The sequence below is a fragment of the Podarcis pityusensis genome (genome assembly GCF_964106645.2).
Source record: "Podarcis pityusensis genome assembly, chromosome: 8".
Lineage (NCBI taxonomy): Eukaryota > Metazoa > Chordata > Lepidosauria > Squamata > Lacertidae > Podarcis > Podarcis pityusensis.
In genome coordinates, this window is record NC_138033.1 from 35922379 (window position 1) to 35941293 (window position 18915).

Sequence of the window (18915 nt, forward strand, 5' to 3'; positions counted from 1 at the left end):
CATCTTTTTCCTGTTCGCTTCTAACAGGCAAACTGTAATCCTAAACCAAAACTATTGGTCTTTTGTCTTACTAATGATCCCCTCCTGTTTGTGGCTGGCACAGCTTTTGCTTTGCTGATGGCCAATCTTGATGGATCACGACTGTCTTTGTTTCTTAAAGATGATTCCTTGATCAGGATAAAATCAAGTTTAGCATGTATTTTTACACTGCTAAATTCAGTGTCAGGCACCTTCTGTTAATTCTTCAAATATTGGTTGAATTCTAACATTCTAGCCTATAACAATCAAAATACGCATACACACACAAACTGAGGGGTACAGATAGGTTATTTAACTTTCTCTGCAGTGGAATGCTCTCATGGCATGGCATGGAGAAGACTGATTGGCCATGGGTGCTGTCATAAGCACAGAAGCCCAAGTTCCACTAATTATGGCTCTGTTTGTTTTGAGATTCTTCATGATTATGAGCCATAGAAGTAAGCTCCCATTTGATTTTTTAAAAAAATGAGATTTACACACCACATGCTTCCCTAAGTTCTGTATTCTCCATATGTCAGAGCATCAGTATATTAATGTGTTTCTGAAAATCACATGAAAACTGCTGTGCAGGAAATGCGTTGGTTGGCTTGTGTTCACATAGATTTAAATTTTAACCTGCATAAAGCAGCCTCAAAACCACAATAAAGATATCATTAGTTTGTTTTAAGTCTGGCTCATGAAAGATTCCTGCAGTTGAAAAATAACAGTATTGTGTTTCTTCCCTCCCAGCTGTTGTGGAACTACAAGTTGAACCTGACTACAGATCCAAAATTTGAATCAGTGGCTAGAGAGGTTTGCAAGTCTACCATATCAGAGGTAAGGCTGAGGAAGATTAGGTGGTGGGCAGTAATCTTAATTTTATTTCTAAATAAGAAAGAATTGAAGTCTTGTTGAAATGAATATATCAAAAGGGTTTTTAATAGAGAATTATTAATATGTTTTAAATAGCGCACAACAGAACAGCAGCAAGCCGTGAGATCTTTCGTTCTGTACTTTTCTAAGGCTATTTTAATTGATGGAATGGGTGGACCACCAACTTTTACTGTAGATCTAGACCATCCTGTACTTGCTAGCAAGAAAGGTACACTAGAGAAATATATTCTGGAAGAGTAACAGGTGATGTCTGTGGATCAAAGTACCAACTGGTATGCCAACTGCATCCTCTCCTGGGAGTTTCAGGATTCAGGAAAATGTCTAGAATTGTTCATTCATCCTCTGAAAACTCTATAAAATGTAGTCTCTAAGGTGGCGTTGTAACACTGTTACTGTGCTCATAAATTCTAAAGTTAAAAAAAGTAATACTATGTTTACTTGAAGAGCTTCAGTCATTCACAGTTTCATAATTGTTTGTATAATTGCTGGAAGTGTTTGCTTCAGGTCATTAGCACACTGATGCATTTTCCAGTAAAACACTTTTCTGAATATTGCTCCATTGAGGCAGTTTTCCGAGCACTATTTTTCTGAGGGCTACTCATAGTTTTCCTTCTCTCCTGATTCAAGGTAGTGATGGCAAGACTTGGAAATCTTCATTTAAAGGAAAAAATAAATCTGGAGGGATATTGCTTACCAGTGAGGCTTTGTCACTTGTACCTAGTGTAAGACCTTTTGGCTAGGTTGAGAGGAATGGAATTTAGAATGTAGCGTAAATCTGTGAAGGGTTCATTTCCAAAGTCAAGGGTTGAAACAAATGGACTAGATATAATTGGGATATTCTGGTTGTGTAGTGGTTGGGACCCTGCATAAATGACAAATAAAACAAGTGTTTCTGCAGGTATTGGTGATTTGCTCTAGTTATTTCAAGGTTAAGTTGAGAAGGTTGTTCTGTTTGACAAGCAGTTCATCCTAGTGCTGCCTCCTCTTATACTCTTTCCTTTTGTGTGCCATACCATAAATTCAGCTTTAGGTCGAGTACTTTAAAAACAAAAAAACAACAACAGGCAGCATTGTGTTGACGGCAAATGCAATTAGATTTCTTCAATATTAGGCAAGCACTAAAAAGTGGCTATGCTCCATATTGGCTTTGCTGCTCCCTTTTTAGCTATCTTGAGAGAGATGTCTCCATGGTTGTAAAGTACAGAAGCAACCCTTTCTCTCTCCCAAAATCATACCCCTTGAACTTACACACCTTGGATAGGACCAAATACACATGAGTTCTGTTGCTATTAAATAATGAAGTGGTAAATAAAATTAAATGGCTCAAACAAAAAACTTCAGAATCAGCAAATAAACCAGGCAAAATGCTAGGTTACTTAAAAAGAAACAAAAAGACAAAACAATAAGCAGTATAATAGATAAAGGAGAAATTACAAATGACTTTGAAAAAATCAAAAAAAGTTTTGTAAATTATTATAAAAATTTATACAAAGCAGAAAAGATCGAGGAAACTAAAATAGAAAAATTTCTCATAAACAACAGATTGCCAAAAATAACTGAGGAAGAGTGGAAATACTTAAATACCCCTATTGGTATTAGCGAAACAAAAGAAGGAATTGCGACCTCCAAAATCGGAAAAGCTCCCGGTCCTGATGGAATTTCCATAATGTATTATAAGAAACTGGAAGATATAACATTACCAGTCTTCGAAAAAATAATGAACAAAATTCTAGAAGGAGGGCAAGTACCAGAATCGTGGCAAGAGGCCTTAATTACATTAATACCGAAAAATGGATCCAATTTAGATGAAATAAAGAATTACAGACCAATTTCACTTTTAAATTCAGATTATAACTTGTTTACCAAAATTCTTGCTAGATTAAAAAAGATTTTGGTAATAATAATTAATAAAGATCAATCAGATTTTTTACTGGGAAGACAAATATACAGCAATATAAGATTGATAGTAGATACAATAGGATACCTAGAAACGAGACCAGATAAAATGGCAGCCCTGATCTTAGTTGATGCCGAGAAGGCCTTCAACAACGTGTCGTGGGATTGTATGAAAAAAACCCTCTGGAAATGATGAGCCTAGGTGAGAAAATAAGTAGCGGTATAAAAGCAATTTACAATTTCCAAAAAGCAAAATTGATTATAAATGGCGAAACATCAGAAGCCTTTAGTATCTCTAAGGGAACAGGACAGGGCTGCCCTTTATCATCCCTCCTATATATCACAGTCCTAGAAGTATATTTAAAAGCAAAAAGAGAAGATCCTAGGATAGAAGGAATTAAACTTAGGCAAAGAACTTATAAGGTTAGGGTCTTTGCAGACAACCTAATAATCACAATGGAAAATCCACTAGCGATTATTCGAGCAACATTGGAAAATGAAGGAATTTGGACAACTATTAAGATTCAAAATTAATGCAGTAGTACCTTGGTTTGCATATGTCTTGGTTTGCATATGTTTTGGATTACAAACACATCCAACCTGGAAGTGTGTGTCCCAGTTTGCAACCTTTTTTTGGATTACAACCCATATTTTTTGGATTATGAAGAAATTTTTTTTGGAGGCCCCATTGGCAAAAGCGCGCCTTGGGTTACAACCTGTTTGGGTTTACAAACGGACCTCCAGAATGGATTATGGTTGTAAACCAAAGTACCACTGTAATAAGAAAACAAAACTCATGGTGAAAAATCTAGATATATGAGAAAGATCAGATTTAGAAGCAGAGGCAGGACTTAAAGTAACAAATAGAGCAAAATATTTAGGAATTTGGATTACTATGAAAAATACTAATTTATATAAAGATAATTATGTAAAGGTATGGAAAGAAATTAAAAAAGATTTAGAGATCTGGAGTAAATTAAAACTTTTACTTTGGGGAAGAATATCTTCAATCAAAATGATCATCTTACCAAAAATGCTGTTCCTTTTTCAATCCATTCCGATCCTCAATGGCCTCAACTGCTTTAAAGAATGGCACAGATTCTTGGCTAAATACATATGGCAGGGCAAAAAACCCAGAATTAAATTAAAATTACTAACAGAAGTCAAAGATAGAGGAGGGTTTAGAATGCCACATCTTAGGATTTATTATGAAGCTGCTTGCCTGGTTTGGCTCAAGGATTGGATGATATTAAAGAATACCAAATTACTGGACATTGAGGGCTGGGATAACATAGTAGGTTAACATGGTTATTTGGGCTACAATAAAATTAAAATTCATAAGGGATTTTTAAATCACATTATTAGGATAGCTTTATAGGAAGTATGGGAAAGGAATAAAAAAATATTCAAACCAAAAACCCCATTGTGGATATCACCAATGGAGGCGGAGGCGGTACAAAGAAAAAATATGGATTCTAACTGGTTGACATACAAAGATCTATTAGTAGAAGTTAATAATCGATTACAAATGTAAACATATGAAACAATTAAAGGCACAGGAATATGTTGGTTGCAGTACTAGTAGTAGTAGTAGTAGTAATAATAATAATAATAATAATAATAATAATAATAATTTACACATAACCAGTTATATGAAAAGAATGAACCACATGGAGTTAGCTGGAAGTCATCTTTATTCCTAACCCTATTTCTTTTTAGCTTCTTTCTTGAAGTGAATATTTTCTTTTTCTTAGGAGAATATAGTGTCTATATTCTTGTCTGTAGTTTTTGTTACCATCACTGTATTTACCGTATTTTTCGCCCTATAGGATGCACTTTTTCCCCTCCAAAAATGAAGGGGAAATGTGTGTGCGTCCTATGGGGCGAATGCAGGCTTTCGCTGAAGCCTGGAGAGCGAGAGGGGTCGGTGCACACCGACTCCTCTCGCTCTCCAGGCTTCAGGAAGCTATCCGCAAGCCTTGGGAGCCCGCGGGAGTTCCCGCCGGGCTCCCACGGCTTGCGGAGAGCTGCCTGCACCCCAAAGCCCCGGCGCGCTGAGCAGTCGCGCCGGGGCTTCGGGTAGCTCTGCGCAAGCCGCGGGAGGGCTCCCCCGGCTTGCACAGCGCTGCATCTTATCCCGAAGCCCCGGCGCCTCAGCCTCGCGCCTGGGGGGGAAATAATTTTTTTTCTTTATTTCCCCCCCAAAAAAACTCGGTACGCCTTATGGGCCGGTGCGCTCTATGGGGCGAAAAATACGGTATGTGGGTTTTTTTTTTTTTTTTTTTTTTTTTGGGGCATTAGGTAATGTTTATTAAGATTTTCATAAAAAAAAAAAAAAAAAATACAGAAAGCAATAATTAAAATACGTTCATAGCCTTATTTTCATAAATCCACTTTCTGGGACTCCCCCCTTCCCCCACCCCTACCATATTCCTTTTTCATATTGTTGGCTCCACAAGCTCTCAGTTCTGAATAAAAACTTAATTTGTTTAAACCATTATTCGAATTTAAAATTTCTACGCTCCACATCAATACCCTTAATAAAACACAGAAAACTTCTTTCCCAGGGCCCACCCCATTTTCATTCCACAATTTCCCTTTTTTTTAATAATAGAAACACCCCACATAATAAAAATATCAGAAATAAGAAATAAAGAGTATAAAAGATGAGACAAAGCCAGTTCAAAAAAAAGAAGTTGACAAGCCTTTGGATTTTAGTTCTCCCCCCCCTGTCCCCGGTTTAATTTCCCCCTGACCACCAAACCATATTATCCGCCTGGAATTCTTACAATCCATGAATCACCTATTTCCCCCAACTCCTTGCTGGTTTTTTTTCCCTTTTTTTCCCTTTCATAATTATTTTTAGAACACTTAACTTCAGATCTTTAATAAAGCTCCCCCCATTGTTCTTTCCAAATTATAGTCCAGTTTCCTCTTGTTCCGCTGCTGAAACGTTCTAATTCAGAAGCTTAGTAAGTCTGCAGGGATTATTGTTATTCAGGAACAAAAACTTGCGTTCAGTCCCTTCCTTTCTTCAATAGAAAATTCTATTGTCTCCTTTAGCTGAACACCCTGTAGACAAAATATTATTTCCGTTTTGCAGCTTTCCCAGAAGATAACCAGTCCTGTAAAATTCCAATGGTGTTTGTTTCACTTACGACCATCTTTGTAATGTCCCGAAACTCCTCTAGGGGGATTGTTATAACTTTGTCTTCTCTAGTCCAAAAGTCCGGTTGTTATCCATATTTTCGCCATTTTGTATCCAAGTTTTAACGAGTTGTAGCAAATTATAACAAATTTAGCCAGCAAAGTTCTCATAATAAAATCCTCTCTGCTTTCCGACTTTGACAGCTACTTTGACAGCTGTCAAAATCTCCGACTCTTTTCACCAGGCTCTCTCTTCAATCACCCCGGTTCCCAGGGGGGGGGGTTACGTTTCTTCTCCCTCAATTCATCCTCCAGCACAGTTCTTATGATTCCCCATCGTGGAATTCTTAGTGATTATCAGCAATACCAATCTTTTTGGACCTTGGTTTCCCCGTCCTTGTCTTGAAAGGTTTACAATAGGGGGGGGGACTGACTTCCTTTTTGGATCCCCCCCCGCTCGTATCCAATTCAAAAAGAAATTCTTTTTTTTCCTCCTTTTAAACCCAGTTTCCAAATTACTCACGGGTTGTTGTCTAAAAGTCCGAATTTTCAATAGAAGAAGTCAGCGCTCTCCGCCGGATGGCATGCGGCTGCGCTCGGCAGGGATAGCAGAGGACTCAAAGCACCACGCTTCTCCCCGGCACCCGATCCGTAGCCTTTAAAAAGGCTCCTTCACGAGTCGGGAGGGCGCTAGCGGTGCCAGCCGAGTCTCCATGTCCACGACCCTCGTGGCCGTGGTTTTTAAGGGTCCCCGCATCGCCGGTGCGGTAGGACCCAGCCCCTGCCGAGCAGGCTCCCTCCGGAGCTCGGAGGGAGTCCGCCATTCGGCGATGGCGCCAACCCGGAAGTCTGAAAATACGGTATGTGGGTTTTTTTGCTTTGTATGTTTCTGGTTTTGTATTACATGTTCATTTTATTTATTGTTTATTTGTATGATGCATAACTGTACATAAAGTATTTTTAAAAAGAGAAAGAGAGAGAGAGGGAGCAATGTCTCAGTGCTCAGATTTCAAGCATAGTGACCTAGCTTTTTTCAGACCTAGTTGCATTCTGTAAACAGGTGACCAGTGGGGATGGTCTTGAAATTTATTTGCTTTTTTTAAAAAATCCCATGTTGCCTATTTCTCCAAAGAAACTCAAACATAATCTCATCCGCTCAAATTAATGTTAACAATATTCAACCTGTTTAACTAGTTCCAGCAGCATAAGAGTAACATTGAGCTGAGCCAGCAACAAATGAATATTACCCAAAGTTCTTCTTGTCGTGTGTGGCTTTTTCTACTCACATGTGCAAGGAAAGGAACTCAGTGCTTTTAAGGATTTTCTCCAAAATTTTGGGATGGGTGGGAACTGTCGGTAGATTGTCACAGTAGGATGGGGAAATCCCAACCCAGATTGTCATTCAGCCAGAAGCTTACTGAATTACCTTGGCCAGTCACATGGTCTAGTTCTGAGCTACCTCATAAAGTTGCTGTGAAGATCAAAAGAGAGAACTGTCTTAAGCTTCCTGGAGGAAAGAAAGGACATAAATGTAATAAATTTGATGGATTGTGTAAACTTGACTTAAAGGTTGATCCTCTGAAAAAGCACACAGTACCTCAGTCCCTGCTCTATTTAAGACCATGCTCAGAATATTGGTTTCCAATACCAGCCCTGAGCAGCTTTTCTCCATTTCATATCTAGTTGTCTTTATCATGCTGATATTTCATAGGAGAAAACTGCAGACTGCACTTCATTCTCTGATTTAAAAAGCCATGCGTAATTACCCCTCATACATGTGAGATTGCAGGAATGCTGCTATGTCACTTGCAGCTATTTCTGAATGTGGAAGATCGACTTTTATTATTGGATTAAGCTACTACAGCCATGTGGTTACAGTGGCTACCAGAAGATTAAATTCAAAACAGCTTTCAAGTAACTGAATGATACAGGCCCTGGCTACATTTGAGACTGACTCCTGACTGCCCTTGAGCACCATATTTTTTATGTAGAGTCTAACAATGACATCTTAAGTTATTGAGTGATTACAGCTTGCTTTCATGGTCTTTTTAGTGTGGAGCTTGCAAAATTTATGTTCATTTTTGCTTTTAGGGTGAGGTGTGAGGGCTGACACCCCACATTTTCCCTTCTTCTGGAACCTTTAGGGAATAAACGGTTGGTTCTCCTTTTCCATCCCCTTTCCTGAAAATTGGTGTCATTGTTTTTATATAATCTCTCTATATTGAGAAACATCCTGAGTAGGCAGTAAATAAAATGATCTGCAAATGCCAGATAAAATACAGGCTTCTTTTTATCATGGGTCTTTCTGGACAGATCAAAGAGTGTGCTGATGAGCCTGTTGGGAAAGGTTACTTGGTGTCCTGCTTGGTAGATCACAGAGGAAACATCACTGAATACCAGTGTCACCAGTACATCACCAAAATGACAGCCATAATTTTCAGTGATTACCGCCTGATCTGTGGCTTCATGGATGACTGCAGAAGTGATATTAACATCCTGAAGTGTGGCAGCATTCGTCTTGGAGAAAAGGTAATTCTGTTACAAAGTGATTCCATGTCCATTAAATTGGAGGTGGGAGGGAAGAGGATATTGTCTCATTAGAATCAATGTTACTCCGAAGAAGCCAGTTGAAGTGTGACCATGTTCTATGGTCAGCATTTTAAATTACTATCCTATCTCCCTGTGATTTTATACCAGTGCTAGGCAGAAGGAATGTTTCTTGTGTGAGTGAATCTGGGCTGTCCTCTGGAAGGGGCACACCCTGGGAAAGTGCTTTTAGCCTTTGGTAGATTGAGGGTGCCTTCAAATTCAGGTCAACTGCATGCTCTTTCAGGCTCAGGTATTTCCTTGAGATACAGTGGTGTTTTCAGCTGCAGACTTTTTTGGGGCGGGTGGAGGACAGAGATTCAGGACCACAGGTGTACTGAACTGAACCATGTTCTTTCAATGTAGAACATGCTTCTGTAGGCTCCTAATGCAACATGCAGAAGAGCTAGATGGAAGTGTGTCTTGCTGCTGCTTAGCTTCTTTCTCTTCTTTCAGGATGTCCATTCTCAAGGAGAGGTGGTGGCCTGCCTGGAGAAAGGACTGGTAAAGGAGGCAGAAGAGATTGAGCCAAGAATAAAGGTCTCAGACTTGTGCAAAAAGGCTATTCTCCGTGTAGCTGAGCTCTCCTCTGATGATTTCCACTTGGATCGGCACTTATATTTTGCCTGCCGGGATGACCGGGAACGCTTCTGTGAGAACGTAAGTTGTTGCTTGACATCGTCCTTCCCGTTGGACTAGCATCCATCTCCCCACCCTTTCCCCTCTCGCCTTGTCATTCAGTAAATGCTCCTACATGTAACTAATTAAAGAATACAAGAACAGATCTCTCAAAGGTGCACTACAGATAATACAGGCAATATATTGAACTCATTTCAGAAATATACATGGAAGTGTTAGTCATGAGCATGCACAACATAGATAAATGACAGAGGACTTGTAAATCACAAAATGTTGGCCTATGATAAAATGTAGCCAGTGTGATGTAGAGAATGGAATGCTGAAGTTGGGCTGAAGAGACGTGCATATGTGGAGAAGACCCATGGAAATTAATGGGTCCTTTACTTTCAACTGGTCTGTTCTGAATAAAACTTGGTGGGGTACAAAACCTGGGTTTTAATATCCACTTAGCTATCACTCTCATTGAGTGGCCTTAAACAAATAATTTTGCCTAACCTATTTAATGGTTTTGTTAGGGTAACATGGGGATAACTGCATGTACCTTTGCTTTGAGGTCCTTGAAGAAAAAGGAGGCTATGAATGTGTTAATTTTTTTTTTTAATTATGGATACCAGGATACTCCTAATACGTTTCCATATGACATTCATGACCAATATTGTTGCTCTGTTTCACAGACTCAGGCTGGGGAAGGCAGGGTGTACAAGTGTCTCTTTAACCACAAGTTTGAAGACTCTATGAGTGAAAAGGTATGTGCCTCTTTCACCTGGCCATTCCACTATCTTTCTTGACCCCAAAGCTCCTGCTTCTTGGTCGCCTCATTTATTTTCAGCATGCAATGGATAAGAAACAAATTAATATACAATATGGTGTGTTATCAGAGGGTTGGTCTGCTCCTGCCCCATCAGGGTGTGGTGGGTGGAAGAGTGCATGGAATCCTGTGCATCGGCTCAGAGCTGTCTTTTTAAAGGCAGCCGTAACTGTCTGTGACCTGTTGATGAACTTCCCATCTCAGTTACAGAGTTGCCTTGTGTGGTAGCAGTTAAATTGCATCAATAAGAATTAACATCTCTGAGGAGGGAGAGCTGCTTTGTTACCTTCTCTAAAGGCATGCGTGTTTTTCTTTGAGATATGTTGTTACATTCCTGAGAGACAGCGTTTTGAGTAAAGTGCAGACAAAGCATTTTATTGATCATTATTCCAGGTGTAATGCCCCATTGCTTCCTCAACGCTTTGAGCAGTATATGAGCAATAAATAGCAAATTGAAATGACAAGCTATGCTTGTGGTTGAAATGCTTTAAGAACTCTGCACTTTTGCTCCCCACGATTATTTCCCTTCCTCCTGCTGTAGGTTGCCTTGGATTTTCTAGAAATAGTGATGCATTTGAAACTAGCAGCAATGTATTCTATTTCTAGCGGTGGCTTGTTCTGAAAATTCAAGGCCAGCGGATTTTCTGTTCTACTCCTTTTGTCCAGTGTGAGCCAAATTATCTCTGGTTGACAAAAGAATGCTGCCTTGATGTTCCCTTGATCAGTAGCACAAGATATCTGATTGTTTTCCTCAGTGTCGTGATGCATTGACAACCAGGCAAAAGCTGATTGCACAAGATTACAAAGTCAGTTACTCATTGGCAAAGTCCTGCAAAAGTGATTTAAAGAAGTACCACTGTAATGTAGAGAACCTTCCTCGTTCCCGAGAGGCCCGACTATCCTACCTGCTAATGTGTTTAGAATCTGCTGTGCATAGAGGTAAGATATATTTCTCCCTTATTCCTCCAATTGCTTATATCTGATAAATAATTTGTGAAATGAAAAGTTGTGTAATGTGAGATTTTCAGGGCTTTATTGAAAGAAAATGGACATGGCAAAAGAATGTTTTTGGATAATGTCTTTGGGCATTAGGATTCTGCTAGTTATCCATTACTCCATAGTTCTGCATCCCTGTCTCCCTTGTGCAATACCTTCTCTGTCTGTCCTTGCTTCCTTCTCCATATTGCAACCCTCCTCCCCCTGAGCCTTGACACTTGATGTTTCAGCTTGCTACCTTTGCTTCTTTGCATGAGGCTGGTTCTAGGTCAGACAGTTAAGTGAAGCATGTTAAGGGGCTAGCCTGTCTTATGTCAGCAGACCATTCACAGTTGCCCAGGAGAAAGAAGTTCTAGCTGTTCTGTTGTATTCTCTATCTTGCCGTTCCATAATACAACATGGGCTTAGTTCTCATGGAGAGCGATGACAGCTGTGACTGCTGTTGTAAGTGGGGGCTCACTTGATGGCATGCTCCCCTGTGAAAATAAATCCCCATACCTAGAAAATGAGCATGCCACGGTTAGAATTCTTCTTTCAGAAGTGTCAGTTTTCCTTTCTGCAGAGAACGTTTCATATGGAGGATCATTCATCATGTGACCCCCACCTGCAGTCTGAAGTGGTACAGCCCAAGCACAGATTTACCACAGCCATCAGAACTACTAGGCCTTACCCAGATTCTAACCAGAATGCCACACTTGCATGATTAATCCCATCTCTCCGGAGAGCAACAGAGCAAGTCAGCTTTCTTTGACGTGTTCCTAGCATGCATTTCTTCTAGGTTAGAAGAAAACAACAGTAGCCACTGAGGGCATGTTTAGCCCTTTTCATGCAGCCTAGTGGGGGATGTATTGGTTCACTTAGAGGAGTATTGGGAGTCAGTTGTTAAGCATTTACCTTACAGGGTCCCTCCAGGCATCCTTTTTATTGCTAATTCATGATGATTTGTGCTTACACTATCAGGCCAGTCTTAAATGATTCTGCTTCAATACTTTTGGCACCTGCAAAATTTTGGGGTATTCAAATGCTTACTTTCCAGTCAGTGCATGTCCTAGAACTTCTGCTGAATCCCAGAACTTTTCATACCAAAAATGTTGTTGGTGGGGTTTGTTTTTGTACTGGGTTTGTTGTGCTATAGCTCCTCCAGACAGCAATAATGTGGCATTGCAGAACAACTGATAAAGCAGAATAAATCCACCACTAAAGCATCTTTATGGTGCCAAGAACATGCTTCAGAATTCACTGATAATAAAACACGTGTCCATAATACCAGACCATTGATCCAGCTAGTTCACTATTATCTGCACAACAGCTGGCTCCCCAGGGTTCTCAGTGACATCAGTCTATTAAATGTAACTTGTTAGTATTTGCAGAAGGACAGACCTCTAAACTATAAAAGCTATAGCTATTATATAACACCAACTTCATATTTTCAAAGTTACATTTGAATCTAATTGATTTACACCTGAGCCAACATATACATTATTTAGGCTGTAACAGACTGACTCCCTTTGGTGCAGAGGTGGATATCTTTTTTATTGTTCAGGTTCAAGTGTAGTGGCAGGTGCTCCATTCCAGTAGGTGTGGCTGGAGCCAATGATGGTTGGACCCATTCACACAAACATAGACACACTCCATGGGAAAGACAAACACAGGGAGAGTTTACCCCCCTTCAATGTGCCATCATCTTCATCACAGCCATGCTCTTCCCAGCTTGCCAAGCAATTGTGTTGCTAATAAGGGGCAGAGGGAATGTGATTTACATGGAGAAGACATTGTATGGGCTTGTGGGAGCATGAATTTGGGGAGGCAGCAGTTTGAGGAAGGGAGTGAAATGGAATGTGGCTGTATGGAAAACTCTGAGGGCTCTGGGTTTGCTGACGTGCTTTGAAGACTGTTTCTGTCTGTAGTGTCAAGTGTAGCTTAGTGCATTCCACTGTTGTCCTCTAGAAGGTCAGGCAGATCTGAGTGTGAGAATGGCAGACTAGGCTTCTTTTCCAAAGCACAAGGCCATGTCTGCAAGCTGTTCTGCGCTGAATAGCCCTTAGCCAAGGGAGAAGCCATCTCATGCCTTTGGGAATTCTTTGAATGGGTAATATTGTGGACAACCTATTTGCTTAGTTACTTCTCTGCTGTGACAGACCACACTCAAGTCTTTACACCAGGGAGCTTTTGAGCAATTCACTAAAGATGTTAAAGTTAATGTTCGTAGTCTTTATTCTTTCCAAGGAAAAGTAAATGTTAGTATCTTTCTGCTTGACATAGCTGAGGAGAAGTGTGGGACTCCCCTTGAGTTCCCCCCTGGCTTGATGGTTTGGCATTGAGATTCCATTCAAACCGGTCAGGTGGCCTTGGGGGAATATCCAGTAAAGCTGGGTGTTTTTCTCTAGCTGTGGTTCACTTTCTGCAAACTCAGCATGTTGCATGTGTGTGATCTTGATAGTCTCTGTTTTCAGGTTATGGTGTTCTTTCCCCCCACCTGCAGAGCTCTAAAAGCATTATTAAACACAGGGGTAGGCAACCTTTTTTAAAAAAATCATCAAGTCCTGCATTTCCTCATAAATAATACGTTGGAAGCCACATGCAGGTGGTTGGTGGAGCTGATGATCAGCAGAAGCAAAGACAACATGTTCTGGACTGCTAATCCAGAGTAAAGACTGCCCTTGCTTCAATTTTATCATAGCTACTGCAGATTAGAATCCTAATCAGGTCTTTTCAGAAATAAACCCCACTAAGTTTTGTAGAGATACTCATTTATACATCTTTCCCCCTTAAACCATGCAACCAGGAAAAAAGCAGTGTGTGTGTGTGTGTGTGTGTGTGTTTGTGTGTTTGTGTGTGTGTGTGTGCGCGCGCGCACACACACACACACACACAATATCAGTTTATCAAATAGAATCCTGCACCTTTCATTTGTATTGAAACTACATAAAAAGAAAAGTAAACAGCTTTTTAAGAGCCAGGGAAAGGAAGGAGGAAATGAACCAGAAGGAAGGCAACAACTCTGATCAAATGAAAGGGTAGGACAGCTTCAGGAGACATTGGGGACTGCATAAAATGGCCCTCAGACAGATGGTTGCTCACCAATGAATAGATGGATAGGCAACTAGTGGTCCAGAAGGACCTGTTTTTTCTACCTGCTGTGGTTTGTTAAACCTACTGCTAAGGCATCTTTCTCTGAATCAGAACAGTTATTATCCCTTTATGAAGTAGTCTAGAAATGTGTGGCAGCATTCTTTTATATACGCAGGGCAGGCTTAAAAGGCAGTGGGTGCCACCACCAGCACCCTGCTAGTCCTGAGATAGAAAATATTTGTGTTGAGTGTCAATTTTTTCTGACTTCTCTGCTGAAGAAAGTCAAAATCAATATAATCAAGATACGGTACTCAGAAATGAGAATATTTTCTCTTTGTATCTTTTGCTACTGACTAAAGGAAGGATGACAAGCTACACGCATCACTGAAGACCTATCATTGATCCCTGGAAGTCTTGTTCAGCTCCTTTTCTCTCCCTGGCCTTCCTCTTCACTGCTTTGGCAATTTATTCCATTGCTGCTCACATGCTTCAAGCACAGTGTATCCAATAGATTAAAACTGGTGTTCTTGTAAAGGATATTGTGCACATGTGCACAGAGGAGGCACAGTCCTGATTGCTATGCACACTCCAGTGCAACCTGGTGTTTTCTCTGATTGCCTGTGAAGAAATAGAATACAACCCTGTGATAAGGAGAGGCTGCAAAATAGCTCTGAAATGGTAGAGCTAATGGCAGTAGTGCTTGTGGCTCTTTAGGGATTCCAGCTGCCTGGCCCTATCTTCCTTCCCAGTTAGCTCTGGATTTCTGCATAGAATTTGTTTTCTTGGTGTGTCATTTGATGTAATCTTTAAAAGCAGAATGGCACTGGTCACACTGATGGGGCTGCATTGCACATGTGGCATGTACCTTGGCTATGTTCAGTGTCCCTTGGGCTGATGTCTTATAACCTGTATCTACTACGGTGTGCCTTAGGTCGGCAAGTGAGCAGTGAATGCCAGGGAGAAATGTTGGACTACCGGCGCATGTTGATGGAAGATTTTTCACTGAGCCCAGAGATCATCCTCGGTTGCCGCAGTGAGATTGAGCACCACTGCTCAGGACTGCATCGGAAGGGCCGCACCCTGCATTGCCTGATGAAAGTTGTGCGAGGAGAGAAGGGGAACTTGGGAGTCAGCTGCCAGCAGTCGGTAAGGTTGTCATGGGGAGCAGAAGAATTTGCTTGTGTGTCCTGCCCACTATTTTAGCTTTTGTGGGCTGATGCTGAAGTAAGACCTGAGTTGGGATGCAGGTGGGAGCTGTAGGGAGGCTTTGCCCTCAAAGCCCCAACATCCATTTAGGGGAATCCCAATGAAACAGTTGGCTAGAGCTGATTTAAAAGCTCTATCAACTACTTGTAAAAAGGCTTTTCGGGTAGCTTCAGGCTATTAAACTCAGAAGCTGTTATGTTATTCCAGGCTAACCCACCTTCTTTATAAAGTAGCCAAGAGGAATGTAATGGGCATAACATATTAATTCAAGCAAAGCTTTTGACCTAATCCCATGTGACTTCTTAAGTTCTTCAGGGGGAAACGTGAACTGGAACAACTTAGTGTAAGGTGTTGGATACGCATGGTGATAGAAGAAAATTGGATTGAACTAGGAGACCAGTGACTATTTCTCTCCAGCTCTTAGGCTTCTCATAATATATGCACAATTCATTTTGCATGCATAGGAAGTGTTGTATGCATTTGGGAGGAATTTGGAGTAGCTTCATATTAATTACTTTCCCTAAAACAAATCTAAGTGTAAAAAAAGAAAAGTCTTTATCTTGTAACATGTGATGGTCAGAACATATTTGCATTCTTCTGAAAATATACTGCTGAGGCAGACAAGAATGTACGGTGGCTGCTCAGTCCCTATCCCATTGCATAAAAACAGATTCACTCCTTCCCTTCCATGGGCACCAGTCACTGCATGGAGGCAAAACTTGTGTGTTGAATAGTAAGATTCTAGCCCTTATTGTTGTAGATGAAAAACTGAAGATGCAGAGTCAGTGTGTACTTAAAACTAAGAAACCAGAAGGAGATTGGGACAAAGTGGCCGATTCCACTAGTTTAGCCTGGGCTCCCCAATGCAGCACCTGTGGATACCAACTTTTAATTTTTTTAATGATGTTTCTGGCTGGTATGTGTAGGGGACCTACTTTTTGTCTTATTTGGTGGGGTATAGGTGATTTGCTTGTTGGGTTTTTTGGGTGGGGATGTTTCTGAGTATTGCTAGCTTTTCTTTGATGGAATGGGTACTTTTGTTGCCTATGACAATACTTTAAAAGGTGCCTCTGGGCCCGTAAACATTGGGACCTTTGTATAGACATAGGACTTTTTTACTTGGCCCTGTTCTCTGCTTCACTTCATGGCTCCTGATAATCCACCCCATGCCTTACTTGCCAATGCTGCTGATCTTTCTCCTCAAAATCTCATTTTTCCTCTGAATGATTTATTCAGGTTTCACTGTTGGGTAGCATTTTTGGAGTAGTATTGTGCAGGAGCTATGTTCACCCTGCTACCACATCCTTGTTTTTATGTAATAGGTGTCCTAATCTTGACTGCTTCCAATAGCAAATGCACTAAAAAGCTTGACAGCCTTATAGTTTGGAGGCTGGGGGCGCCCAAGCACATGATTAATGACATTGACACTCACCCCCCCCCCAAAAAAAACCTTTTTCTCAATGCTGATCCCAGCATAGCTCACTGATGATTGCCTTAGACAAAATCAGAAAGCCCATCAGGCCATGTACCTGCTTGTTCTTTTATATTGGAGATGGCTTGGTGTGATTGTCAGGCTAGATTCCAGGGATCTTCCACCTCAAATGATGAGAGCAGGATAATTGTTTCCCAGGCAGGAAGAGATTGTTAGAACATGGCTATTTCCCCCAGGCAGCTTAGCCTCAATTCAGCATTATGACTCCTTTGATGTGTATACTTACACAGTGAAGTTGGGGCTTTGATGCTACTAAACACTCCTCTAGACTTGACACCACTTTACTTGATAGGCTTTGAGGGGGGCATTGCAACACGTGCTGGTGGGGAAAGGCTAAAGTACCGTTGTACTGTTGTGTGATGCAACCTGGCAGTTTGGCTTCTTGGAAAGAGCTTTGCTTGCAGAGAAATGGGAAGTGCCCCGATATCTGCAAATGCTGCCCTGTGGTTCTGTCAAGGGGAGCAAAAAGAAGCAAAAAGGCTCTGTGGTCTGTGATGGCTCCATGGCCACATGAATAAATGGCTTTGCCCCATGCCCCCACCCCCAGCATTTCACTAGATTCGTCTCAGTTGAGGTTAAGATCAGTGATGTAAACAGATTCCTAAATTTGAAATTGGCTTAATTCCCAGGCTACGGGCTCCACTAGGAAACAATCAGTGCAGAAATCTGCCCATTCTCTGCTCCTCCAACTTTGTAGAGCTTAATTTCCAAGAGTGAGTGTTACATGTTGAAGGAATTCTTAAGCTCCATTGGCTTTTTCTCAGGCCTTTATGGTGAGATGCCATTTAGTTCTGCTGCTTTCTGCTGCTGCTGCTTTAGCAAAAAAACCAAAACAACCTGTGTTGCATAAGTCTACCTGCGCTGCTCAAGTCATGCTTCAGTGGAGTCTGAATCCTTGAAAGACCACTTCTCTGCTAGTATACCTTTATGAGCATGATGCTCAACTCAGTCTCAACAGTTGCCTCTTCACCGCCCGCCCACCACAAATAAAAGCACTAGGCACATGTTCCTAGCCCCAGGCTGTCCTTTGTTACATCAGGCCCCTGTGCCATTTTCTCAGGAAGGCCCCTGTTGCTCATGTACATGACAGAGGTTCTGGGTTTGGGAGATTAGATCCTCCTGCTTCTTCTGCTCTCTTGGCTCTCCTCCCCTTCAGTTTCAGTGGCAAGAAGGCCTGGTGATGTGGCTGGCTGCACAATTCAGCTCTGTGTACTGTCGTTATACTGAAAATAGAACAGGGAAGTCCCCAGAGTTGCAAAATGTCTGGATTGCCCCATGCTGCAGGGATGACCTGACACCTTGGCTTTCTCAGTCATACCTGCAGTTTCTGGATGCAGATGAGGTGACAGCAACATAAAAACTCTGGTTCTGGCTGAGTCATACACAAGGGAGAATGCTCTTCCATTTGGCACATCTTAGCTGTTTGCTATTAACTGGTCTTGGTCTTGGAAGATAAATCATTTGTTCAAAGGCTGCTTTTCCTTGGCAAACGGTTAGCCCTTTTTGTGTGGGAGGGAGCGGTTCACATCCATGGGAATGTTTGAAAGATGTTCTCCACTTCAGAAGCTGGTACTGAAATGAGATGGGAAGGGGGCAGAATCCCTTGAGGTTAGCTTTGCAGTTCTGCCAGCAACAGAAGCCAGGAAACCAACTTCCTGAACTGCTCTGCCATTGTTGTTAAACTCTTCCCCCCTCTTCTCTTTCCTCCTCCAGCTTCAAACTCTAATCCAGGAGGCAGACCCTGGTGCTGATTACCGCATTGACAGAGCATTGAACGAAGCCTGCGAATCAGTGATACAAACAGCCTGCAAGCACATCCGTGCTGGAGACCCCATGTAAGTGATGGAGATCCCCTGCTTTTGCTACAGTTTACTGCTGTTTTAGCTTGGGCTGAAAGAAGCCTGTTAAACCTGGGGGAAGAGATGGACTCAGATTGTCTCTTACATAAAGACAGATGTTGACTTGGGGTGAAAGGGTTTGTTGTGGGCATACAGGCAGACTTTTACAGTGGTGCCCCGCAAGACGAATGCCTCGCAAGATGGAAAACCCGCTAGACGAAAGGGTTTTCCGTTTTCAATGCGCTTCGCAGGACGAATTTCCCTATGGGCTTGCTTCGCAAGACGAAAATGTCTTGCGAGTCTTGAGATTTTTTTCCCGCTTT

The 18915-nt window shown here is 41.4% G+C and overlaps 1 protein-coding gene across 2 annotated transcripts in view; it reads left to right on the forward strand.

Moving 5' to 3' along the window:
- GLG1 (golgi glycoprotein 1) overlaps positions 1 to 18915 on the forward strand; it is a 65065-nt gene that overhangs the window by 22895 nt on the left and 23255 nt on the right. For both annotated transcript variants that reach the window (XM_081018129.1, XM_081018130.1), the window contains exons 3-9: positions 769 to 855; positions 8269 to 8484; positions 8998 to 9201; positions 9855 to 9926; positions 10744 to 10927; positions 14988 to 15202; positions 18468 to 18589. In XM_081018129.1, the coding sequence (XP_080874255.1) occupies positions 769 to 855; positions 8269 to 8484; positions 8998 to 9201; positions 9855 to 9926; positions 10744 to 10927; positions 14988 to 15202; positions 18468 to 18589 (1100 nt within the window). The remainder of the gene's footprint in view (positions 1 to 768; positions 856 to 8268; positions 8485 to 8997; positions 9202 to 9854; positions 9927 to 10743; positions 10928 to 14987; positions 15203 to 18467; positions 18590 to 18915) is intronic.